This window comes from Hoplias malabaricus, chromosome 16 (assembly GCF_029633855.1).
Source record: "Hoplias malabaricus isolate fHopMal1 chromosome 16, fHopMal1.hap1, whole genome shotgun sequence".
In the NCBI taxonomy this organism is placed as follows: domain Eukaryota; kingdom Metazoa; phylum Chordata; class Actinopteri; order Characiformes; family Erythrinidae; genus Hoplias; species Hoplias malabaricus.
In genome coordinates, this window is record NC_089815.1 from 17,020,901 (window position 1) to 17,043,174 (window position 22,274).

Sequence of the window (22,274 nt, forward strand, 5' to 3'; positions counted from 1 at the left end):
TCTAATATCAGCGTTAGATTTAGGAGGTCAAGTTCTGACAGTAGCTTAAATGAAGGCCATAGGAATATGATTAACCACAAACACGATCTAGAAATGAAAGAGCATCTGCTAGGTCTGGCATGAATATTTCAAACACTTCTGTATTCATTTATGTTGCACATTGAATTTATCGATTAAATATTATAATGGCCTTTTACGATATAATTAATGGAATTGCCAGAGCACCACCATTTACACTTTTGATATATAGCAATTATCTGTAAATACAGGGCGAGTCAAAAGCCGCAGGACACCCTTTTATCTGAATACCCCAGCAAGTAAAGGGTGAGGGGGCTTTTAGGTTATGTCCGGAACATAGCCACCATCTTGAAAGCTGCCATATTGGATCAAGGTCAAGTCTTTCCAATGGGAAGGTGGTCATGTAGCATATCAAAGAAATTAAAGGGTGTCCTGCGACTTCTGTCTTTCCCTGTATATAAAAAACAAGCAAGTATAATATTAATCATCTGCATTTTATTTGTCTACAGTATCTAAGCCCAAAGCGAGGTAACAATATTTTACTAAACACAACATTCATTATCTGCAACCGCTTATCCAGTTCAGGGTCGTGGTGGGTCCAGAGCCTTCCTGGAAACATTGGGCACAAGGTGGGAATACACCCTGGAGGGGGCGCCAGTCCTTCACAGGGCAACACAGACACACACACTCTTTTGAGTTGCCAATCCACCTGCAACGTGTGTTTTTGGACTGTGGGAGGAAACCGGAGCACGAGGAGGAAACCCACGCGGACACGGGGAGAACACACCAACTACTCACAGACAGTCACCTGGAGCGGGAATCGAACCCACAACCTCCAGGCCCCTGGAGCTGTGTGACTGTGACACTACCTGCTGCACCACCGTACCACCTAAACACAACATACATATGTAAACTAAAAGTAGAAACCCATATCCCCTGTGTCAGGTTTTAAAGAATCATTTTTATTAAAATTATAATAAAACAATTTATTTGGCAGTACAGAGTATTTATGAACATATTTTACCCAGTCTGCATCTACAAGTACAGAAAGCATGCGATCTACTAAAGCTTCGCAAATTTATACAATTAAATGAAAACTGAAATGACCAAAGAATAAAACTCACTTTCAACCTTCCCATCTAACAGTATTAAAATCGCTTAAATATCCATTTTTTTCAAACATGTTCATATGTTGTGAAAGGTATTGATATGTTGCTCTATAAAAAAAAATTCCTGAGGCAAGTTATAGTAAAATAAACTGCCCCATAAATATCATCCAGAAGACAAAGCGCTTCCAAACAGCACCTGGATCATTATAATACAGCACTTCACTGCTCTAGTACCCACAGCTACACAATATAGCTATTGTTACTGCGGACTGATGTTGACATTTGCCAGTACTGATAAAAAGGTCTAATTTGCATAGGGACCCTTAACTGATCTTATTGGTTTGTTGGTAAGAACATTGCCCTGATGCAAATGCTCCAGATGAGTTCCTGTAGATGTTTGGCTCAATCCAACAAAATAAAGCAGAACTCATTTTAAACCCCTCAAAATGACCTCAAATATAACGATGTATGTTTTTTATAACCAGGGTTTACAGAAGAGCTGATAGGGTATTTTTCCAGAAACCTTGTGATATATATATGTGGCAAGTTTGGTATGTTGACCTAATCAAATGGACAATGAGTATTCTCACAGCCTGTTATTTATTAGGTATGTTACACATTATAAGTTATGTTCATACCATGCACCTCTACTAGTCTGGAGGACAAAAAAATAAATGAAAATAAAAATGAATGAATAAATTAATGAATACACAAATATATACTTTAATATAGAAATAAATATATTTAAAAAATAATAAAAAGGTTTATGTCATTAAAAAGGACATACTTGAATATATATTCTGAATCTATTTCTATAATTTCATACATCAAATTGAATCTAGGCTATTTCTGTATTTATTTGTTCATTCAAAAATATTTTTACTTATTAATTCTACATTTATGTATTTCCATATTTCTCTTTATTATTTTCTGTATATGTCTGCTGTATGTTAATTGTGTGAGCATACTTAAATATCTCAAATCTGTAAATCACAAGAGCCACTGAGCTGTTACTTTGCCAAATTGACCAATCCTGCTTTAGAGGTAGGTTAGGACCACACATCCAATTAACATAGAGATACAGAAATATACAAATAATTAAATACATATATAAATAAATGCAGAAATAAATAAATGTTGAAATACATACATAAACATATGCTCAAATTAAAGCTGATTTTTTAAAAATATAAAAACAGATTTGAGATATTTAATATGTCCTTTATCATGACAAAATATATATATTTATTCAGTTATTTATATATATTAAACATTTATTCATTAATTCATTCTTATGTCATTTTCAGTCCTCCATATACTAGTACTTGATGTTTATTAAAAAAAAACAGATCTACTGAAGCTCATATTAAAACTTTTTTACTTCTTCTAGTGCACTGCCACTGCCATTTTCACCTGAGTAAGGATACGGGATGCGTCATTTGGTTGACTGGTGTAATAGTGAGGTCAGTGAGTTGCTGCCTCCTACTCCTCTGTACTATGGAGGTCTGGGGGCTCACTGTCAGGTAGAGCAGGGGGCTCACTGTCAGGTAGAGCAGGGGGCTCACTGTCTGAGCCAGAGGGACTGTGATGATCAGTGACTGTAGGGGGATGGGCAGTGTCCTCGATATTATACTGGTCTGTGGGGCTGAGGGTTTGTGCTTCTGCTCTTGCTTCATCGTCCAACTCAGAGTCTGAGTCCAGGCTGTGCTCCAGAGAACCCAATGTGCCTGTGGAGCCTTCTGTTAAAGTAACACAATCATTTATAAAACAATCCCTTGAACACGATAAACATTAAATGAAAACAATTCAGAAACTGCTATATATTATTCATTATGAAATGTATATAAAGGACATTGGATATGTGTCGGCCCACACTCGTAATCTTATGATAAAATGACAACAATATTCAGATATTCTAGTATGTCTCACCATGGCCCTCATGAATCTTCGTTGCCTCAGTTTCTCCATGTTCCTCTGTGTGATCGGCTTCATCTCCATCATTTGTCCCAGAGTCCTCTCCATCCACACTGCTCTCCTGCACATCAACAATGTAATTTAGTGCTGCCTTAATATACAGAGTGCTTTCCATGTTGCATGACTAGTTTGGGAATAGAAATGCTTCATCATTTCAGAGAATATGCAGCTCCAACTGTTCCACACCCTATTGGCACAGGGATTTTGACCTCTCTAACCCAGGCTAATGGCAACTTAGTTAAAGTTAATGGGCACCTCAATGTAAAAAGCACAAAATCAGAACACCTTGTTTTTTCTCGTGTTTTCTGACTTAACCCACTAAAGACTGACTGGTTTTTCTTATTTCAGTTTGTGGGTTGGTAGGCTAACCCTAGCCCAGATCCAGTAAACTATAAAGCCAAATTATGAGACAGATAAAACAGGCCGAACAAGCAACATAGGACAATTTTTTTGTTCACATATTTTGTTTTGTAATTATTTTTCAGTTAAAAATTCCAATGTAATATAAACACCACAACAACCATTTTTTAAACTTGTATTTCCACATTTTGTCCTTGAAAAGGGATCAGAGTCGATCATACAGTATGTATTGTTAAAACGTTTGGACCACCCATTTAGACACAAAAATATGCTTTTAAATATGAACCCAAAATATGCTATGTCTTTCTGTAAATTCACATACTGTCATGTGACTGCTTCCAGGAAGTAACCAGGAAATTCTGTAAATGTCACTTAGTTAAAATGCACTGATTTATTTTTTTTTCCATGTCGGTAAAAAGCCAGTCAAGGGCTTGTCCACTAGACTATCCTTGACCACTGGAGGCAAAGGTCTCATCCCACACACACACACACACACACACACACACACACACACACACACCAGTGTTTCCCCCGAGATCTTTATTTGCCATTTTGACTACGTTCACACAGCAGGTAAAAGTTGTTTCGACATATGTGTCACAAATGTGTTGTTTGTGTGGCTGATGTGGGCCACTTTCATATGTGGTATTGAGATCCAATCTATATCCGATCTGCAGCAATGCGACTGTCTGAACGGCCAGACTGGAATTCATGTGACTTTTATGTCACTCTAGCCACTGAGAATGATCTCCGGACAACGGTCCAAAGCATTCTTCATTTTAATTTGAAGTGTTTAGGATGTGGAAATGGCCAAGTAAAAGCATTTATGTTTTGTAAAAAATATTGGGAAATGAAAAATATGTGAAACTTCTTAATCCAGGTTCCTGTCACTCATTTATGAGAAAATAAAACTCGTGGAAATTTGTATAAAGTAATCTTCATAAAACATACAGGATAAAAGGTTAGTTTTTAGTAGTTCTATATCAGTTTTATATTGTTTTTTTTCCGTAAGAAACAGTATAAATATGGATCATGGAGATATTAAACTATTAATAAACTATTAAATTATGTCAGCACTCATCTGCTTCTATTTGGAGACCTCTTGTTCGTGAGAGACCCAGGAAATTTGTGCTTGGAGTGAAAGGAACATCCTTTCACATTTTAACATTCTCTACAGTCTTTAATTAATACTCTGTTCTTAACATAGAGCTCATATGGAAAAAAGAAAAAGGAGGTTTTGTGATACAGCGCTGCACAACCCGGTTCTATTCCTTCATTTCAAAAATGAAAGTGCTTTGTATGAAACAGATTGATATTTCCTTCTGGTCAGCGCCTAAAGTATCGTCCTTTGCGCATGCGGGTCAGTTCAGGTGCATGGTCTGTTCAGACTGATGCCAGATATAGGTCATATTATACATACAGTGTGAACAGCAGAAAAAAAAATCAGATTTGGGCCACTTTTACCTGCTGTGTGAACGTAGCCTTTGTTTTGTACTTGGGCATTAAAAAATAAACTAATAACATTACATTAAATCTCTGTTGTCAGTTCATTTGGGCACTGAGCATCACTGCATACATGTATGCACACACAATCAAACACACCTGTTGTAGAGATGGGGTGTGGACTATACTGGTGCTGCCTGTGCTGTGTGAGTCGGATGGAAAGATAGTGGGGTAAAACACAATGAGGGACTCCACAATGCGAGCTTGGTAAGGGTAATCCACCAAAGACGAGAGGGATACTGTGGCACCAGAGGGCCGAGGCCGCATCAGTGAGGGCCCAAACACAATACCCAAGTTACTGGGGCTCATCTTATTGTCTTCTTCTAGTTCTGCAATTCTACAGTGAGATATAAACAATGATTTAAAGGTTATGTCACATAATAATGTAACACTTTGTTTATATATACTTCAATTTTATCTATAAAATCTTTGTAAATGTACATTTTTAAAATGACATATTACTGCAATAAAATGAAACAAATGGCCAATATACAAAACCAAAAACCAATATGTATATTGTATATGCAAACCAAAAGCCAGCAGGTTTGTATGAATGCCTGTGGCGTGTTAGTGACCCAGAGGAAGTGGTCTTGTTTACCTGCGTAGGTGGCGTATTATGTAGCGTAGCGTGGTGATGTTAACTTTGGGGAGATCTATGAGAAGCTCCTTCAGTCTGTGCACTATGACCATGAGCTCAGGGTCTGTTTCCAAACCCAGATCCACCAGGTCTGGCCCTTTCCCAGCTTCAGCCCCCTCAGGCCCCACTAGGGCTAGGCTCTCCTTAGCCAGGCCCATGAGACTGCTGTAAAGGCGGAAGGGCATTATGGGCTCTGGAAGCTAGATGAAAAAAACAAAACATTTGACTGTGGTAGTGAGCAGTGTTTGTATCATCAACTTTTCTCTTTGCTTCAGATCTAGGTGATTATAAAACATATTAAATATCCACTATAATTTCTGTAAAGGGGATATGAGGCACACATGATATAAACACGTTTTGTAATATGATATCAAGTAGGATCGATTACATGATTTGTGACACTGCATAACATACTGCTACCTATAACAACCAATATCAGATATTCCCAAGTTTCAAATGCCTTTACTGTCCTTAGCGTAGTACTTTTAGTCCAGTATGTCAGAAACATAAAAAATATTGGATGGTATATGTTAGGTAATAAAAAATGAATAAATTGAAATGATTTCTATGTATTACTACAGAATTCAGTTATAATCATTTTGCAAATAGGTTGTGCACTCTGGTCCTGGGGGAACGTAATTTCGTTTTTACTGTGTACTTGTATATAAATATAGCACAGAAAGTAAGGAAATTTGTGTTTGTTACATTATTTTTGTTTTAACAATGCTTCTTGCCAATAAATCTTATACCATTGGAAAGCCTGTTCATTTCCCTTTTGAATGGTGCCACATTTGTAAGCAGTAGAGCTGAGTATGTAAGTTGCGCCCATGAAAAATTTGTCAAATCCTCTCTGCCATTAACACATTTGGTGGACTGGATGATTGAAGTTTGAAGAAACAACAAGGCCAACACAACATGGCTGAGCAGCAACACAACATGGCATGAACAGCACACCCAAGCTGATCCCACAAGTGTTCAATGGGGTTGAGGTCACGACTGCAGGCAGGCCATTCCATCCTCTCCACTCCCAAATTCTGTAGGTAGTCTCTGATAAACACCACTCTGTGGGGGCGAGTGTTGTCATCTTGGAGGATAGAGTTTGGTCAGAGACTGTGGAGTTATGGGATTGTCACTGGTTACAGAATTTCATCTCGATATCTCTCTGTTTGAGACTGCCTCCAATGATGACAAGCCTTGATTTTCCAGTGAGGGAGATGCCACCCCACACCATCACACAAAATAAGCTGTTTGGCAATGGCAGAGAGGATTTGGCAAATTTTTCATGGGCGGAATTCACATACTCAGCTCTACGGCTCATCCCACAAATGAATGTTCCTTACAAATGTGGCACTATTTAAAAGGAAAATTAACAGGCTTTCCAATGGTATAAGATTTATTGCCAACAAGCATTGTTACAACAAAGAAATAATCAACCAAACACAAATTTGCTTACTTTTTGTGTTGAAATTACAATTAAAGATTCTGATTCCAGGGCGGCACGGTGGTGCAGCAGGTAGTGTCGCAGTCACACAGCTCCAGGGGCCTGGAGGTTGTGGGTTCGATTCCAGCTCCGGGTGACTGTCTGTGAGGAGTTGGTGTGTTCTCCCCGTGTCCACGTGGGTTTCCTCCGGGTGCTCCGGTTTCCTCCCACAGTCCAAAAACACACGTTGCAGGTGGATTGGCGACTTGAAAGTGTCCGTAGGTGTGAATGTGTGTGTGTCTGTGTTGCCCTGTGAAGGACTGGCGTCCCCTCCAGGGCGTATTCCCGCCTTGCGCCCGATGATTCCAGGTAGGCTCTGGACCCCCCGCGACCCTAAATTGGATAAGCGGTTACAGATAATGGATGGATGGATTCTGATTCCAGCTGTTTAAAGTCAGAATTTGCCCAAATGTACTAATCACAGACAATCATATCTGTCAGTAAAGCACGTTTGGCAAATAAGGCATACTTGTCTCAGATAGAGTTTGAGTACGTTGCTGATGTCATGTGGAGAGGACTGGGACAGCTCCACCAGCTCTTTGCCATTCTCAAAGGCCTGACAAAGCTTTTCCACCCTTGTCTTCACCCCGTTCACCCGGTAGATGCCCTAAGGTCAGAAGAAGGAAGAGAGGAAGAGAGGCACGTTCAGCAGGGGATCATTTCCGTAGATAAGGTGCACCTACTGGCTTCCAGCTTTATCACTTACCTTCATCCTCAGGGCTCTCCTCTCTATCTCACAGATGCACTTCTTGATGATGAAGGGGATGCCGTCAGAGCTGTTTTTGGACACCTGGGAGAATTCCTGCCCAAACAGCTGGAGCCGGCCCTGCAGTTTCTTATGACCACATTGAATAGCCAGAGTTTCTAAGCAGCGCTTATGGCAGGCCAGGAAACACTGGAGCGGGTCAAGAGAAACAAGTAAGACACCTTCCCCTTTGTCAAGTTACACAAAAATACAGTATTATTCACTGTCAGATAAAGTAATGCTTCATAATGGAACAATAAAATGTAATAAAAAATTAATCAATCCATTAACTACTAGTAATATAGCTTTTCAATTTTACGATATATTTGAGGTGTATTTAATTGGTAATAGACATTTTATATTTTATATATTGAAATAGCTTTGTTACTCTTGCCAAGGTCTCACTTATTTATTTTTTATTCCGTATTGTACACTTATGTTTGGTATCCAGGACTTGAAATGTGATCATCTTTATCTATTGTATTATCTATATTACAATATTGTTTAGAATTATGCATTTTTTGTGAACAATAACACAAATGAAGTACATTTACTGCCTGGGAGTTGTTGCTAAATCATTGTAGCAAGCCACACCCTTAGAAGCAGAGCTTCAAAGTGGCCTCACCTCCTCACACTCAGCCCCCTGGAAGTACACATAGCTATCACACTGACGGCACTTGGCAGGAGAGCGCAGTTTCCGCAGTTTGTGAGTCTGCGCAGCTTTGGACAGACCGATGTTGCGAAATGGTCCAGTGGGCACTACGATCTCAGGCTCAATACCATTCATGTCTGAAAGGAAAAAGGTTAGAATGAGATGTCAGATCATACAGGAAATGAAACAAGACAAGAAGTAGTTAGAATACAAAAGGCCACATATTTTTGCTATCCATCTGGCTTATGCACGTTCCACCACTTGCCCCACAAATGGGACAGTATTCTGTGCCAATCTCGCTTGTTTAGCAACTATATTTAAAGTTACACAATCGTAGCATCATTTAAATGGAGGTTTTCAATGCAGCATGCACAAGACCCCCTCACAGAAAGGAACATAAAAATAGGACAAAGGTTTCTCCAAAGAAATATGGCTATTTTTTTCTAGAAAATCAAACAATCCAAGATGTGTAATGCCAAAGCATTCTTTAATTTCAGAATACAATGTATTGACATTTAAGCAATTTTTTACACATTTCTATCTTCATGTATTCCATTTTTATATATTCCTATAGTTATGAGGCATTTGTATTTTATGCAAATTTATTTATAGTCATACAACACACACACACACACACTTTTTATATAAAGTTTAAGCTGTGCTTTGTCTGTATTTTTGCTACTGCCTGCCAAATTTCCTTTGGGAGCCATAAAGTAAGTAAGTAAGTAAGTACATTAGTATCTAACTCTCTTAGATTAAGGGTCTGCATCATTATTTTTATTGATTGATTGATTGATTGATTGGTTTATTTATTTAGCATGTCTGTTAAATTCAGACCTTAAGGGTTTTTCGTGTCCTCTGCCACATATGGAAACAGAAACTGTCCTAAATTGCTTGAATTGCAAAATACTCATGCTTTTAAATAGTGAATACTGCTTTTATTGGCATGTTTTACATAGTATATGAGCAGTGAGGAAAATAAACATTTGACACTACCGATTTTGCAAGTTTTCCCACCTACAAAGAATGGAGAGGTCTGTAATTTTTATCATAGGTACAGTTCAACTGTGAGAGACACCGTTGCAATCACATTGCATGATTTTTTAAAAAATTAATTTGCATTTTATTGCATGAAATAAGTATTTGATCACCTACCAACCAGCAAGAATTCTGGCTCTCACAGATCTGTTAGTTTTTCTTTAAGAAGCCCTCCTATTCTGCACTAACTACCTGTATTAATTACACCTGTCCACACACTCATTCAATCACACTCCAACCTCTTCACCATACCCAAGACCAAAGAGTTGTCTAAGGACTCCAGAGACAAAACTGTAGACCTGCACAAGGCTTGGATGGGCTACAGGACAATAGGCAAGCAGCCTAGTGAGAAGGCAACAACTGTTGGTGCAATTATTAGTAAATGGAAGAAACATAAGATGACTGTCAGTCTTCCTCAGTCTGGGGCTCCATGCAAGATCTCACCTCATGGGGTAAGGATGATTCTGAGAAAGGTCAAGAATCAGCCCTGAACTACATGGGAGGACGTGGTCAATGACCTGAAGAGAGCTGCCACCTCAGACTCAAATATGTCCGTTAGTAACACACTACGCTGTCATGATTTAAAATCCTGGGTCCCCTGCTCATGCCAGCAAATGTTCAGGCCCGTTCAAAGTTTGCCATTTGCCATCTGTATGATCCAGAGGAGGCATGGGAGAAGATGATGTGGTCAGAAGAGACCAAAACAGAGCTTGGAGTACAACTCCAAAAACACCGTCTCAACCGTGAAGCATGGGGGTGGAAACATCATACTTTGGGGGTGCCTTTCTGCAAAGGGGACAGGACGACTGCACCGTACTGAAGAGAGGATGAATGAAGTAATGTTTTGCAAGATTTCTGCCGAAATTTTCCTTCTCTCTGGGTTTCAGGGTAATTGTGGACTATAATGAAGAGCTAATAGTGCTTCAGCATAACAATCCTGTTTACTTCAGGCTTACACTTACTCAGGGTTTAGGAAATTGTCTGGAATACATGTCTGAATAACACACTGTAAATGATTTAAAATCTAGACTTACTGGGCGCTTCAAAAGAAGTCATGTTTCCATCCTTCTCATCTACATCCTCATTTGACGACATCGTTCCCGTTGACGCAGTTCGAGCCATTTTACTGATGTCACCTGCAACATCATGAAAAGAGAAATCAGTCTTGCAGCAAAGGGGGTAACTATTTACGTATTAAACTTGATTCAACGCAATATACCTGTGCTGGTGGTGGGGGAGCCCAGTCCACTGCCCCCACACACACTGTCTGTGTCGCTCACAGTGGAGCCCCATGATTTGTGGGTCATGTGTCCTCGTGCTGTGGGAGTGACCAATATCAATAATTATACCACATATCGTATCTCATGATAAAATTCTGAATCATATGAAACAGCCAAAGGCTTCAAATTTTGTTTTAAATCTGAACAGAGGTTTGGTGATTGAATCTAATTTCTTTAACAAGTTGGTAACATGATTAAGTTACAATTAATCATTGAGTAATGATGGAAACAACCATGAATGATGTGCCCTTATTGTAAAGTGTTACAATAGTGTTCATCAGGGATTTTAATACATTATAGACGTCTAGACACACAATGCATACAAACATTTCCAACACCTCATCTTAGGTCTGACTTAATCCACTTATACACTACCAGGGAAAAAATGTCTACATACCCTTTCTTTGTTCATCTTTCTGTGTGGAGGCTGGATCTTCAGTGACTGGTGCTTCAGTGCTGTTGTGGGCATCTGTGTTGGAACTGTCACTGCGCAGTCTGGCTGCCTGCCTACAATTACAATCACACAGTCAACCCATACTTTACAAGTAAGTACAAACAGTAGTGAGCCCTAAATTAGATTAGTAAGGGTTTGATAATGGTTTTGCATAGTTTTTGGGGGAAAGTTTAATGATTAAAACAATTTATTAACTGCTCAATTAACCACATCAAATATAACCCTAAATAATGTTTTCATGTAAAATAGCAATACATTTCACTATTCTATAATAAACATACCAGTGGTTACAGTCAATGAATTAAAAAATGAATGAGAAAGCTAAAGTCAGACTTGTTGCTTGAAATTGTGAAGGGTCTAACTAAGAAAATGTGTTAAAGGTGTGATGTTAATAATTTATCATTAGCACATTGATTATGTTCACTCTAATATCTCAAATGAAAATGAAATTCACATTCTAATATATAAAAAAGATTTTGTGTAAAACATACTGGCTGCTGATGGATGAATAGGGCTCAAAATTATAATGTACTTCTGGCTCCTCGCTCATCTGCAGGTCTTTGACGTGGGTGGCGTACTGCTGTCCAGGATCATACAGTTTACTGCTCTCACACAGTGTCTGATAGTGCACGGGTAGGGCCACTGTCTGCATATGCATGGTCTGATAATAGGAAATAGTAGCCTGGAAAAAGCATAAGCATTTTCTTTTAAATAGCCACTTCTTATTATAGTAGTCTTAAAAGATTATTAAGCTATTTTACCACCATATTATAGCAATCAAATACTTGCATTTATATTTAAGGCATTTTGGCAGACGCTCTTATCCAGAGCAACTTAGGTTACTGGTATTACATGCAGTGTTAGGAATCTTGCCCAAGGACTCTTATTTGCGTAGCACAGATTGGTTGCCCAGACCTGGTATCGAACCCAGGTCTCTCACATGTGAGCCAATGGTGTTACCTCTGTAAATACTTGTATGTTTATTCTATAAATTGTAACTTTATCTTTGCCTGAACCACCACATGGTTCATAAATATCACTGCTCACTATTAAAGCTGTTGAAAGGTAACACATAGCAAACTGGAAATTTCAAGGTATTTTAGCAGTCTACGCTTTTTTGTGTATTTCAGCTTAATAAAGACTAACAAGGAGAGGACTTTTTTCAAACTACTGGTAAAAGACGTGCATTCAGGCTTGGAATTGATTCACTACAACATATGGTGCGGGTCTAAATGATGTGTAGCATGCATTTTTTTATTTATTTGTGTGAGACACTCACAGAACGGAGCATCTGGTCACTCTGCTTGATGACCTCCTGGATCTGTCTCAGCACAGTAACCTTGGTGTGCTCCAGTTCCTGGTGCTCTGTGGTGGCATCTGCAATACATGTGCGGTATGTAGCCTCTGCTTCCTCAGCCTGAAAAAGAGACAGAGACATTAGACACAGGGAAAGAATGAGAGATCATTGATCATTTTTTATATATATTTATATATATATTTAACACTGCTTTACATCCCTTTTTCTTTTAATTATAAACCAGTAAAAACATTGGAAATATTTCTTTGTACATTTGTTGGTTATAACCTGAAAATTATTAACAAAACATATACTTTTTGACAGATTCCCAAATACCTACTAATTATTTGCACGCTATAAGCACATGAAAATCGTTTACATTTATGACCACGTGCATTCATTCCGATTCTTGTGTAACTGGGATTTGTAGACAGAGAACCGACCTTATTGCGTGCCTCTTCCTCCAAGCGTTTCTTCTTATCCAGTGCTTTTGTAGTGGAGCTGCTGCCCTCTTCCTCTGCTCTACTAGCTGCTGATTTGGCCTTCTCGTACTCCTCACAGCGAGTGTTGTAGACTTGCTTAGCCCTCTTTAAGTTAGCCTCAGACTCCATCTGCGAACACATTACCATCATTATCAGTAAAAACACGCAATGACTTTATACCAGGTTAAATACAAAGTTTGGCTATAGTGTACTCTGAAACTGCTCAGACATCAATGTGAAACTCACCAGTTTTCTCTTAGCTTTGAGCCACATTTCCTTTATCTCTTTTCGTTTCTTCTCATGCTCCTGCTTACGATGTGTCAAAGGCTGTGGGGATAGTTACAGACAGAACCATCAATAAACCTTAAGGAAGCCCCAGTGTCATAATACCTGTCATTTAGAAAAATCAGCAAAGAAAATCTTGGGAAAAATTATTTTATCTGAACATGCAAACAAATAACTGTGGCACTGGTAATAGACATGAAGTCACTGCTACATTCCATTAAAATTTTCCATTTTTTGTTAAATCTGCTCTGCCAGGTGAACGCAACCTTATGGAAGATGCTACTGAGAATGATGACCAAGGTGATGGAGTAGTTTACCTGTATGAAAGTCTGGCTGAGTAGGGTGTTTGAAGCTTGCTGAACCCCAGCACTCTGCTCCAGGTCCTGCTCCAGAGCCAGAGAGTAGATGGAGAAAAAAGGCATGTGTGGCTGCAGAGGAAGAGAAGAAGAAAGAAAAATGGACGAATCATAAAAATAATCAAATGAGAGTTGATTACAAACTAGAGTCAAGTTTATAACTCACCTGTGTAATGGTCTGTTTACAAGCCTGGTACAATCTCTGAAGGCCCTTGGAAAACTCTACCTCTGTAATAAAAACAATTGTCAGCTTATATAATATCTGATACCTCATCAGCATCAGAATATTCTATTGCTGATTAAGCACTTGTTCCTGTATACACTCTGTAAATTTTATTTTAAATGATTTTGAATTTTTATTTGAATGATATTTTTTTTTCTGGCTGGAAACGTAAAAAAATGTAAACATGCTTGTACTCTCATTGCACAGAAATACAACAAAATATGTACCTTGCATTTAACCCATAAGTGGCAGTAAACACTAACACACACAAACACACACTGGGGGCAAGCAGCCATTGCGACACCCATAGAGCAGTTGCTCAGAAGGCACCTAAATTGTTTAGCGAGGAGAAAGTGCTATACCTTCACTTTCCCTACTCCAAACCAGTGACATTTTGGTTTCAAGGTTGCTTTTCAAGAATTGGTTATAGATATAAACGTATACAAATATTAACTATTTCTAAGTTTGTTTTTACATTTTATGTAATCATTGGCAATGCTTTTATTTGTCATCACAGCAATCAAAAGTTCTTATAACTTTTGACAAGCTTTTTGCAAACTGCCAGCAATTTTAAACCGGATTCTTGATGTAAATGCTATTTTTTTTAATCAGGCTGCCCGACCCATTTGCCAAAAACACATCCAAACCATTACATTCCCACGAATATGCTTGACCACAGGGGGGGTGCTCTTGAGGGTGAAATCTTCTCATTTCCTTCAGCAATCAGAAGGCACGTTCCTGTGACTAATAGCTCCATTTTGGTTACATCTGACCACAGAGTTGGAAAATTTAGCCATACTTGGTCCACATATACTGAGACTAGCTTGTTGAAGTGTCTGCTGGAGTGAATTGCCTTGAGATATTCATAACAGAATTGCCTATCCCTCCCCTTCAATCATTTCACTGTGTGGAACTCCTTGTAATTTGCACTGCTGCAAATGGCACTTGAAAGCACTTGAATATGAAATGTCCTTACAATGCTTTAGGTTCCAGCCCTAACATGCAAATGAGTAGTAACTGATTTGCAAACTACAGTATCAGCTGTTTTCGATTATAGTTTATTAGAATGCACTAGAACATGATAAAAATTTCCAGGATTATTTGGAATGGTGTTTTTCCTCAAATAATTGTGACAGATTCAAGAGATAAGAATAAATTTGGACATGGCATTTTTAACAAACATTCAGGAAAATATTGAACCATTCTGTAGCCCAGTGTTACAGCCAGAAGAAACCCGTTGGTCAAATTCGAATTCACTATAAATCAAAATTTGTGTATAATGTAAATGTGTATAACTTTGAGCTTACATAATATGAATATGTACGCATATATGTCAAGGTCTTTCAAGATATTGCATTTCTTTCACCAAATTGACAGTTCACCACTATTGTTCCACGCTTTACTTCGAAGACTCTGTATAGGTGAAGATGTAATCATTCATTCATTTGTTGTTTGTATCTGCTTATCCAATTCAGGGCCGTGGTGGTTCCGGAGCCTACCCAGAATGACTGGGTGCAAGACGGGAACACACCCTGGAGGGGGCGTCAATCCTTCGCAGTGTGACACACACTCACACGTTCACACCTATGGACACTTTTGAGTCGCCAATCTACGTGTGTTTTTGGTCCCTGGGAGGAAACCGAAGGAGAACACACCAAACTCCTCATAGACAGTCACCAGAATGGTGAAACTGTGTGACAGTGACACTACCTGTTGTGTCACCATGCCGCCCAAGTTGTAATCAACAGATAGCAATATACTACAAAGCACTTTGTAGTTACCAAGCGAGATCCTTTTTTCCACGTAGCTAATCAGGTCCTTCATGTATTTGGATATGGTCTTGGCGTAAGACAGAGCAGAGTCCACTCCCCCTTCACTACGCTGCAAAAGGATGTCCACCTCCTCTGCACTCATCACTGTACACACACACATACACAAGAGCAAAATATAAATGCAGTTTAAACTGTCACCTTAAATCTTACTGCATACGAAGAAATTCATGACAGAGAAGAATATATTACCAAATTCAGAGTCGCTCAGTGTTTGTGAGGCTTCGTGTCCTGAGGATTTATATAGATTCTCCATAGACTGCCAATATAAACAAACATAATAATAAAAACTGTGCAGTTTAAGTCACTAGTGTTGAACTTTTTTCATAAAACTGATCTGGTTGGTTAAGACACACTTGTAGCTGTGAAAGAATGAGTAAAAAAAATACATAAAGATCCAAGTTCTGCATATTTTAATGTACAATTACTGTTCATTTGCTGACTTTAATGTTATTTGTGGAAATCATGGATACATTTAATGTATTAAACTTGGCTCTGGTGATAACATGATAGGACTGTGTATTGGGATTGGCACTTAATCAATAATGCAAAGGAAAACATTTTGCATATGTTTTGGTTTCACTTAAATGGATTAAACCCGCAACCCTCAAGGAAGGCTCATAATGTACATGCAACACGTTCCAGACATGCTCCTGCACTGGCTCTTAAAGAGCCAATCAGATATTGTGTTAACATTTTTGTTCATATCATGTACAAGATGTAAATTTGACCTGTGTCATCTATGATTTCCAAAAATAATTTCTATTTTTGATTCATTGGACTTAAGTCAGTGGAATTTGAGTCAGTGAACTGATTTCCACTACGGAAGCTTGTCTTTTTGTAATGCAGTGCCACCATAGCCAGTCAATAATGTCTTCTAAAAGACACAGACAATCTGAGATGCTGTTTTTAAACCCAATCATAACACTGACCTGTTGCAATTTACCTAATTCGTTTTTTGTAGCACTACACAATTTTACCAGTCCTCTGTTGTTTTTTTCCAACTTTATGGAATGTGTTGCTGGCAACAATTTAAAAATGGGCACATATTTGTATGAATGAATGAATAAATAAATGCATAAATATTCTCAACTTCAACTTTTAAATGTTGTCTTTGTACTGTTTTCAGTTCATCCATCCATCCATCCATTATCTGTAACCGCTTATCCAATTTAGGGTCGCGGGGGGGTACAGAGCCTACCTGGAATCATCGGGCGCAAGGCGGGAATACACCCTGGAGGGGACGCCAGTCCTTCACAGGGCTGTTTTCAGTTCAATATATGATTAAAAGATGTACACATAATTTCATTCATGTTTGTATTCAAAACTCACTCAGACAATGACACTATGGGCCTGCAGTCATACTGTTCTTCAAATCTGACCATATGCGCCACATATTAAATACTGTTTACTAAAATGCTTTTAAAAAGCCACTCTTCCAGCATCAAATTTCAAAGTAGGCAAAGGTGCTCCGTCCCTTCAAGGAAGGCAGTTCCACTCCTCCACACTCTAATACTAGGGTTGTATACCACACTAATCTGTAAATTAAAAAGCCCCATAATCTTGTGTCTTTTTGCTTTCTGATCATGTTGAGCCCCAGGAGAGTTTGCTGGCATTATGAGGCAAGCTTGACTGAAAGTTGCAAAATGCACAGGAAGTGAAGAGTTTGCCCTCTCAGTAGTGAAAGGACACTACATTTGAGTGTGCTAAGACACGCACAATCACACACACTTACCCTACTCTTTTCTGTGGGTAGTACAGATAAGAGAGTGCTGCTGTCGACCTCCCCCATCAACAGCTCTGATACACTGAAAATAAAGTGTAAAATAAAGACAAATAACATAAAAGTTCCTTTAAGTGTTCAATTTTTTTGCTCTCCACTCCCAATAAGTTTATTGAGTCTTATTCAAACATAGCATGAATCACTTGTTATAAAAGCAAAATGAATAGAAGCTTATCTACAACATGGTTTGTGTGGAGTTGGTAAAAAAAAGTACATTTTGAAAATTAACCATAATATATAATGCAGGAAGTCTAATGGATATTCACTATTATATATAAAATTGTATAATATTAAACAATTTTTACACCATATTTCTAAAAATATTTTAATTTATTTTAACAGTTAAAGAAATTTCTTCAAGAAAAAAAAAAACACACACACCCGAAGACATGCCAAAATACTCCTGTAATACAGGGCCATTTAAATGGTAAAAAAGGAAAAGTAATAATACTAGCTTTCTAAAACTTTAAAAGATTGAGTATCTTTCTTATATTAATATGTTGTGAAAAAGCTGGTTGTTTACAGCATGAACAATTCAATGCGCACATCTGATGATAGTAATCAGCTCAAATGGAAAAAAAAGTCTGATTTCTTGGTTGAGGGCCAATTGCCAAACAAAAGCCACAAATCTGCTTCCTGTTATGGAAACTGAAGCTACAAAGTCTACTATCGTTTTTTTGTAATTAACATCTTTCAACACATATGACTTACGTTATTATTAACTATGTCACATGTCTGTATTAAACAGCTGAAAAGCACACTGTTATTTAGTGACACCTTTAACTTGTGTTTGGTTGCTCTTTCAAGATGTAACAACAGTGTGGCTGTATGTGTTTTTCTTTTTCACAGCACAAAAACAGGGATAGCTCTTCTGCAAATTTTCTGATTTTACAAAACAAGCAGAAAGCATGTGGCCCGTCACACATTGCATGACAGTATTATCACTTACTTGCTGCTGAAAGCAACTGCTATGGTTTCGATGGCTTTCTCAAAGTCCTTTTTTTCAGATTCGTTGCAGACTTCATAGTGGAATCCTAAGATTAAACAAAGCAACACCTGAGAATAATATTATCATTGCTTGCTTCAGCTCCTTTACAGGAGAAGGGAAAAAACATTTTAACATAGTGCAAAGACCAGGTGGCAAATTTAAATGATATTGTTTCGAATGTAGCACTGCATAATGGCCTCCATGTATATCAGGTGTAATGTTTTTATAGGTCATAAATCGCTAACGGGGGGGTGCAGCAGGTAGTGTTACAGTCACTCAGTTCCAGGGTCCTGGAGGTTGTGGGTTTGTGTCACGCTCCAGGTGACTGTCTGTGAGTAATGTGGTGTGTTCTCCCCGTGTCCGCGTGGGTTTCCTCTGTGTGTTCAGTTTCCTCCCACGGTCCAAAAACACACGTTGGTAGGTGTATTGACTACTCAAAAGTGTCCATAGATGTGAGTGTATGTCACCCTGCGAAGGAGTGCTGCCCCCTTCAGGGTGTGTTCCCGCCTTGCGCCCAGTGATTCCGGGTAGGCCCCGGACCCACCGCTGCCCTGAATTAGATAAGCGGATTCAGACAAGGAATGAATTAATAAACCACTAAATTTGCTAACAGACTTAAGCTCCAGTGGTGACAAACACATCAGTATTCCATACTTAATTCGCCACAAATCAGTGTGTAGCACCATATTCCCACTCTTAGACGTGAATGGACCAACAAAAAACGCCCAACTTACGAGCTCACCATTCCTTATTATTCACAATTTGCACTTTCTCACCCAACACTGTTCAAAAAACAACAGAACACCACAGGTGACTGTTTGCCACTGTAGCATGGTCTTTTATGAAGGGCTCTAATAAGAACCTATTCGGGAGTGTGCTTTAGGTTTATTCATAAAGCCAAGCACTCTGTATTCATTGTGTGCTTTAATCAGCTTTACAATACTAGGTAGTATTTTTATCTTAAAATTCATTTAATTCATTCATTATCTGTAAGCGCTTATCCAGTTCAGGGTCGCGGTAGGTCCAGAGCCTACCTGGAATCATTAACCTAACCCTGGAGGGGGCACCAGTCCTTCACAGGGCAACACACACACTCACACCTACGGACACTTTTGAGTCCCCAATCCACCTACCAACGTGTGTTTTTTGGACTGTGGGAAGAAACCAGAGCACAAGGAGGAAACCCACGCGGACACGGGGAGAACACATCAAACTCCTCACAGACACTCACCCGGAACGGGAATCAAACCCACAATCTCCAGGTCCCTGGAGCTGTGTGACTGCAACAAAATCACCATACTGCACTGACATATAATAGGGAGAATACCTGAGTCTTACTCAGTGTTGCTTTTGACTAAAAATATTGAACATTCTATCAAACATTTTAATGTTATCTATCGCAATACATATTGCTGTCGTTCTACTGCTCATCACTAGGTGGTAATGTGATATTGTGTGTTGTGCTGGTACGGGTGGATCAGACACGGAAGGCCGCTGGAGTTTTTAAAACCCTCAGTCTCACTGCTGGACTGAGAACAGTCCACCAACCAAAAATATCAAACCAACATTGTCCTTTGGGCAGCGTCCAGCGACCACTGATGAAGGACTAGAGGATGACTAACAAACTGTGCACCAACAGATAACTTTATATCTACAAGGTGGAACAGTAAGGTAGGTGTATCTAACAGAGTGGACAGTGACTGGGCAGCGTATATAAACTCCAACAGCACTGCTGTGTCTGATCCAAAATCCACACGTACCAAAGCAAAACACACTAACACACACCACACATCAGTGCCACTGCAGCATTGAGACTTATTCACAACCCACATCATACCTGCTCTGTGGTGGATTTGTGAGGGTCCTGACCATTGAAAATCAGGATGAAATGGGCATAAAAAACATGAAGAGCAACAGATGAACTAATCTGTAATTTTACAACTACAAAGTGCTCCTGTATGAAATGAGAGAATGAACACTGAGTGCAGTAACAAAAGGTCGGCATACTGTTATGGCTGATCATTGTGTATATAAAAATATACATAGTAATCTTCAAGTTTATAACATTCAAAGATAGAAAAGTCAGTGTCAGTTTGTTTAACTGTCCATGTCACTTGGCAGCATACAAGATCCCACAATTTAAGTAAATGTTTACAGAAGATCTGCAGAACAACTGTGGTCACATGTGGGCATTTCAAACATGTGTTTGTGCTCTTCGGTGTAGCAGCCAATGTGGCTGCATATTACAGCTAGTGTTCCATCTTACCTTTGACCTGGGAGATGAGCTTTCCTGCAGCGGTGAGGGTCTCCACCGTGTTCAGCAGGGGGTACATGCTAATGACCTGCCTGAGGATTCGCAGGACCTCCCCAAGACACTCATGGGCCATCGGTCTTCGGTTCTCCTGTTTATCTGGAACACATCCACACAGTGCTCAAACAATCCACTCCATTTCAGAGATATTTAAATTGGGCAGATTAGCTCAGAAGCAATCAACACACAAACAACCGGATCAATAGGCTGCCAACCACCTCAGTATCTGGGGAGGAGTTTGGAGGTTAGATGCCTTGCTCAAGGGCACTGCAACCATGGATTAATCATTTTCCTGCTAGTCCCAGGCACTCAACCAGTGACCCTCTGGCCTCAAACATGCTTCTCTAACCTTAAGGCCACAAGAAGTCCCTAAGAAGTCACAAGCGCCCACAACTAAAGTGGGGGTAAGCTGTGTTTATTCAGGGAAACGATAATTCCATACTGGTAAACCAGTTGGACTACATGACATTTTGAAATTATTCTGAACTCACTTACTCACATTTAGCATCATGAAACTTATCCATATTTCAGTGCCAGTAGAGCTGTTTGTGTACATCAGTGAAAGAGAGAAAATGTTAGGTACCTACAGTCACCAGATTCCAAAACACACATATTCTATAACATTGTGTGCACACTGACACAAAAAGAATTAGTGAATATACTGTGACTAATAGGACTATACTGAGACTAGCCTGGGTAAAAGAAACATGTAAATAAATCACCAGGTATCTCATATAATTGTAAATCACAAGTTTCACTTTTTAATATATAATTCTAATTTAATTCATTTTTTTATTTGTCTAATAAAATGTTAAATAATTATATTCACTATATAAACTTAAGCAAACTTGAATGTCAAGGCCCTGAAAAGAATTTTTGATTGGAAAAAAAGACTAATATTACATGCATTTTTGACAGTCCAGTTTAACACTCCCAACCTGCTACACCACAACTTAACACAACTGCATGAAAGGATAGGAAGTAGAAACTGTGCTTCAAGTAGAGGGGGTGCTGTAGAGTGATCTGCAATATACATGACTTAATTAAAATATTATCTAAAATATTATAATCACAGTGAATCTCTAAGCAGTGTAAAACATTATGAGGAGCTCTAAGACTTTTGCTCTAAGACTTGGCCCTGTCTAAAGGAGATGGTGAATTCAAACCCTGGTGATACCTCAGCCATCAAAGGCTGGGAGTTCCAGAGAGAGTCTCACTATCTGGGTAAGTAGGATGATCCACTTCTGCCCAAATCTCTCTGATCCACTGCTAACTATCTGGTCATTTGTTAGCTGATTTGACAGATCTGGGCTATTTGTATTCTCCATGCGCTTTAAACTTTTCAGGGCCATTGCATCAGCGACAGTTTGAAAATAAGGTGTGGTTTGGGTTTACAGGTTTGGTGCACAGTGTGCAATCAGTGAAGACACCCTGCAGGGTAGAATTGGTGGCAACCACAAATTAGGTAGA

General features: G+C 38.9%; 1 protein-coding gene across 2 annotated transcripts in view; it reads right to left on the bottom strand.

Annotated features, from left to right (window-relative positions):
* Positions 1–553: 553 nt before the first annotated feature.
* The window catches only part of arhgap45b (Rho GTPase activating protein 45b), a 32,139-nt gene continuing 10,418 nt past the window's right edge, over positions 554–22,274 (bottom strand). For both annotated transcript variants that reach the window (XM_066647613.1, XM_066647612.1), the window contains exons 3-23: positions 20,760–20,903; positions 18,455–18,539; positions 17,458–17,530; positions 15,915–15,981; positions 15,675–15,809; positions 13,837–13,898; positions 13,632–13,742; positions 13,276–13,356; positions 12,991–13,158; positions 12,530–12,667; positions 11,742–11,932; positions 11,194–11,303; positions 10,736–10,834; positions 10,551–10,652; positions 8,452–8,615; positions 7,788–7,976; positions 7,551–7,688; positions 5,563–5,801; positions 5,064–5,301; positions 3,057–3,162; positions 554–2,866 (exon numbers count right to left, since the gene is read on the bottom strand). In XM_066647613.1, coding sequence (XP_066503710.1) covers positions 2,610–2,866; positions 3,057–3,162; positions 5,064–5,301; positions 5,563–5,801; positions 7,551–7,688; positions 7,788–7,976; positions 8,452–8,615; positions 10,551–10,652; positions 10,736–10,834; positions 11,194–11,303; positions 11,742–11,932; positions 12,530–12,667; positions 12,991–13,158; positions 13,276–13,356; positions 13,632–13,742; positions 13,837–13,898; positions 15,675–15,809; positions 15,915–15,981; positions 17,458–17,530; positions 18,455–18,539; positions 20,760–20,903 — 2,897 coding nt within the window. In that variant the 3' untranslated portion in view covers positions 554–2,609. The remainder of the gene's footprint in view (positions 2,867–3,056; positions 3,163–5,063; positions 5,302–5,562; positions 5,802–7,550; positions 7,689–7,787; positions 7,977–8,451; positions 8,616–10,550; positions 10,653–10,735; positions 10,835–11,193; positions 11,304–11,741; positions 11,933–12,529; positions 12,668–12,990; positions 13,159–13,275; positions 13,357–13,631; positions 13,743–13,836; positions 13,899–15,674; positions 15,810–15,914; positions 15,982–17,457; positions 17,531–18,454; positions 18,540–20,759; positions 20,904–22,274) is intronic.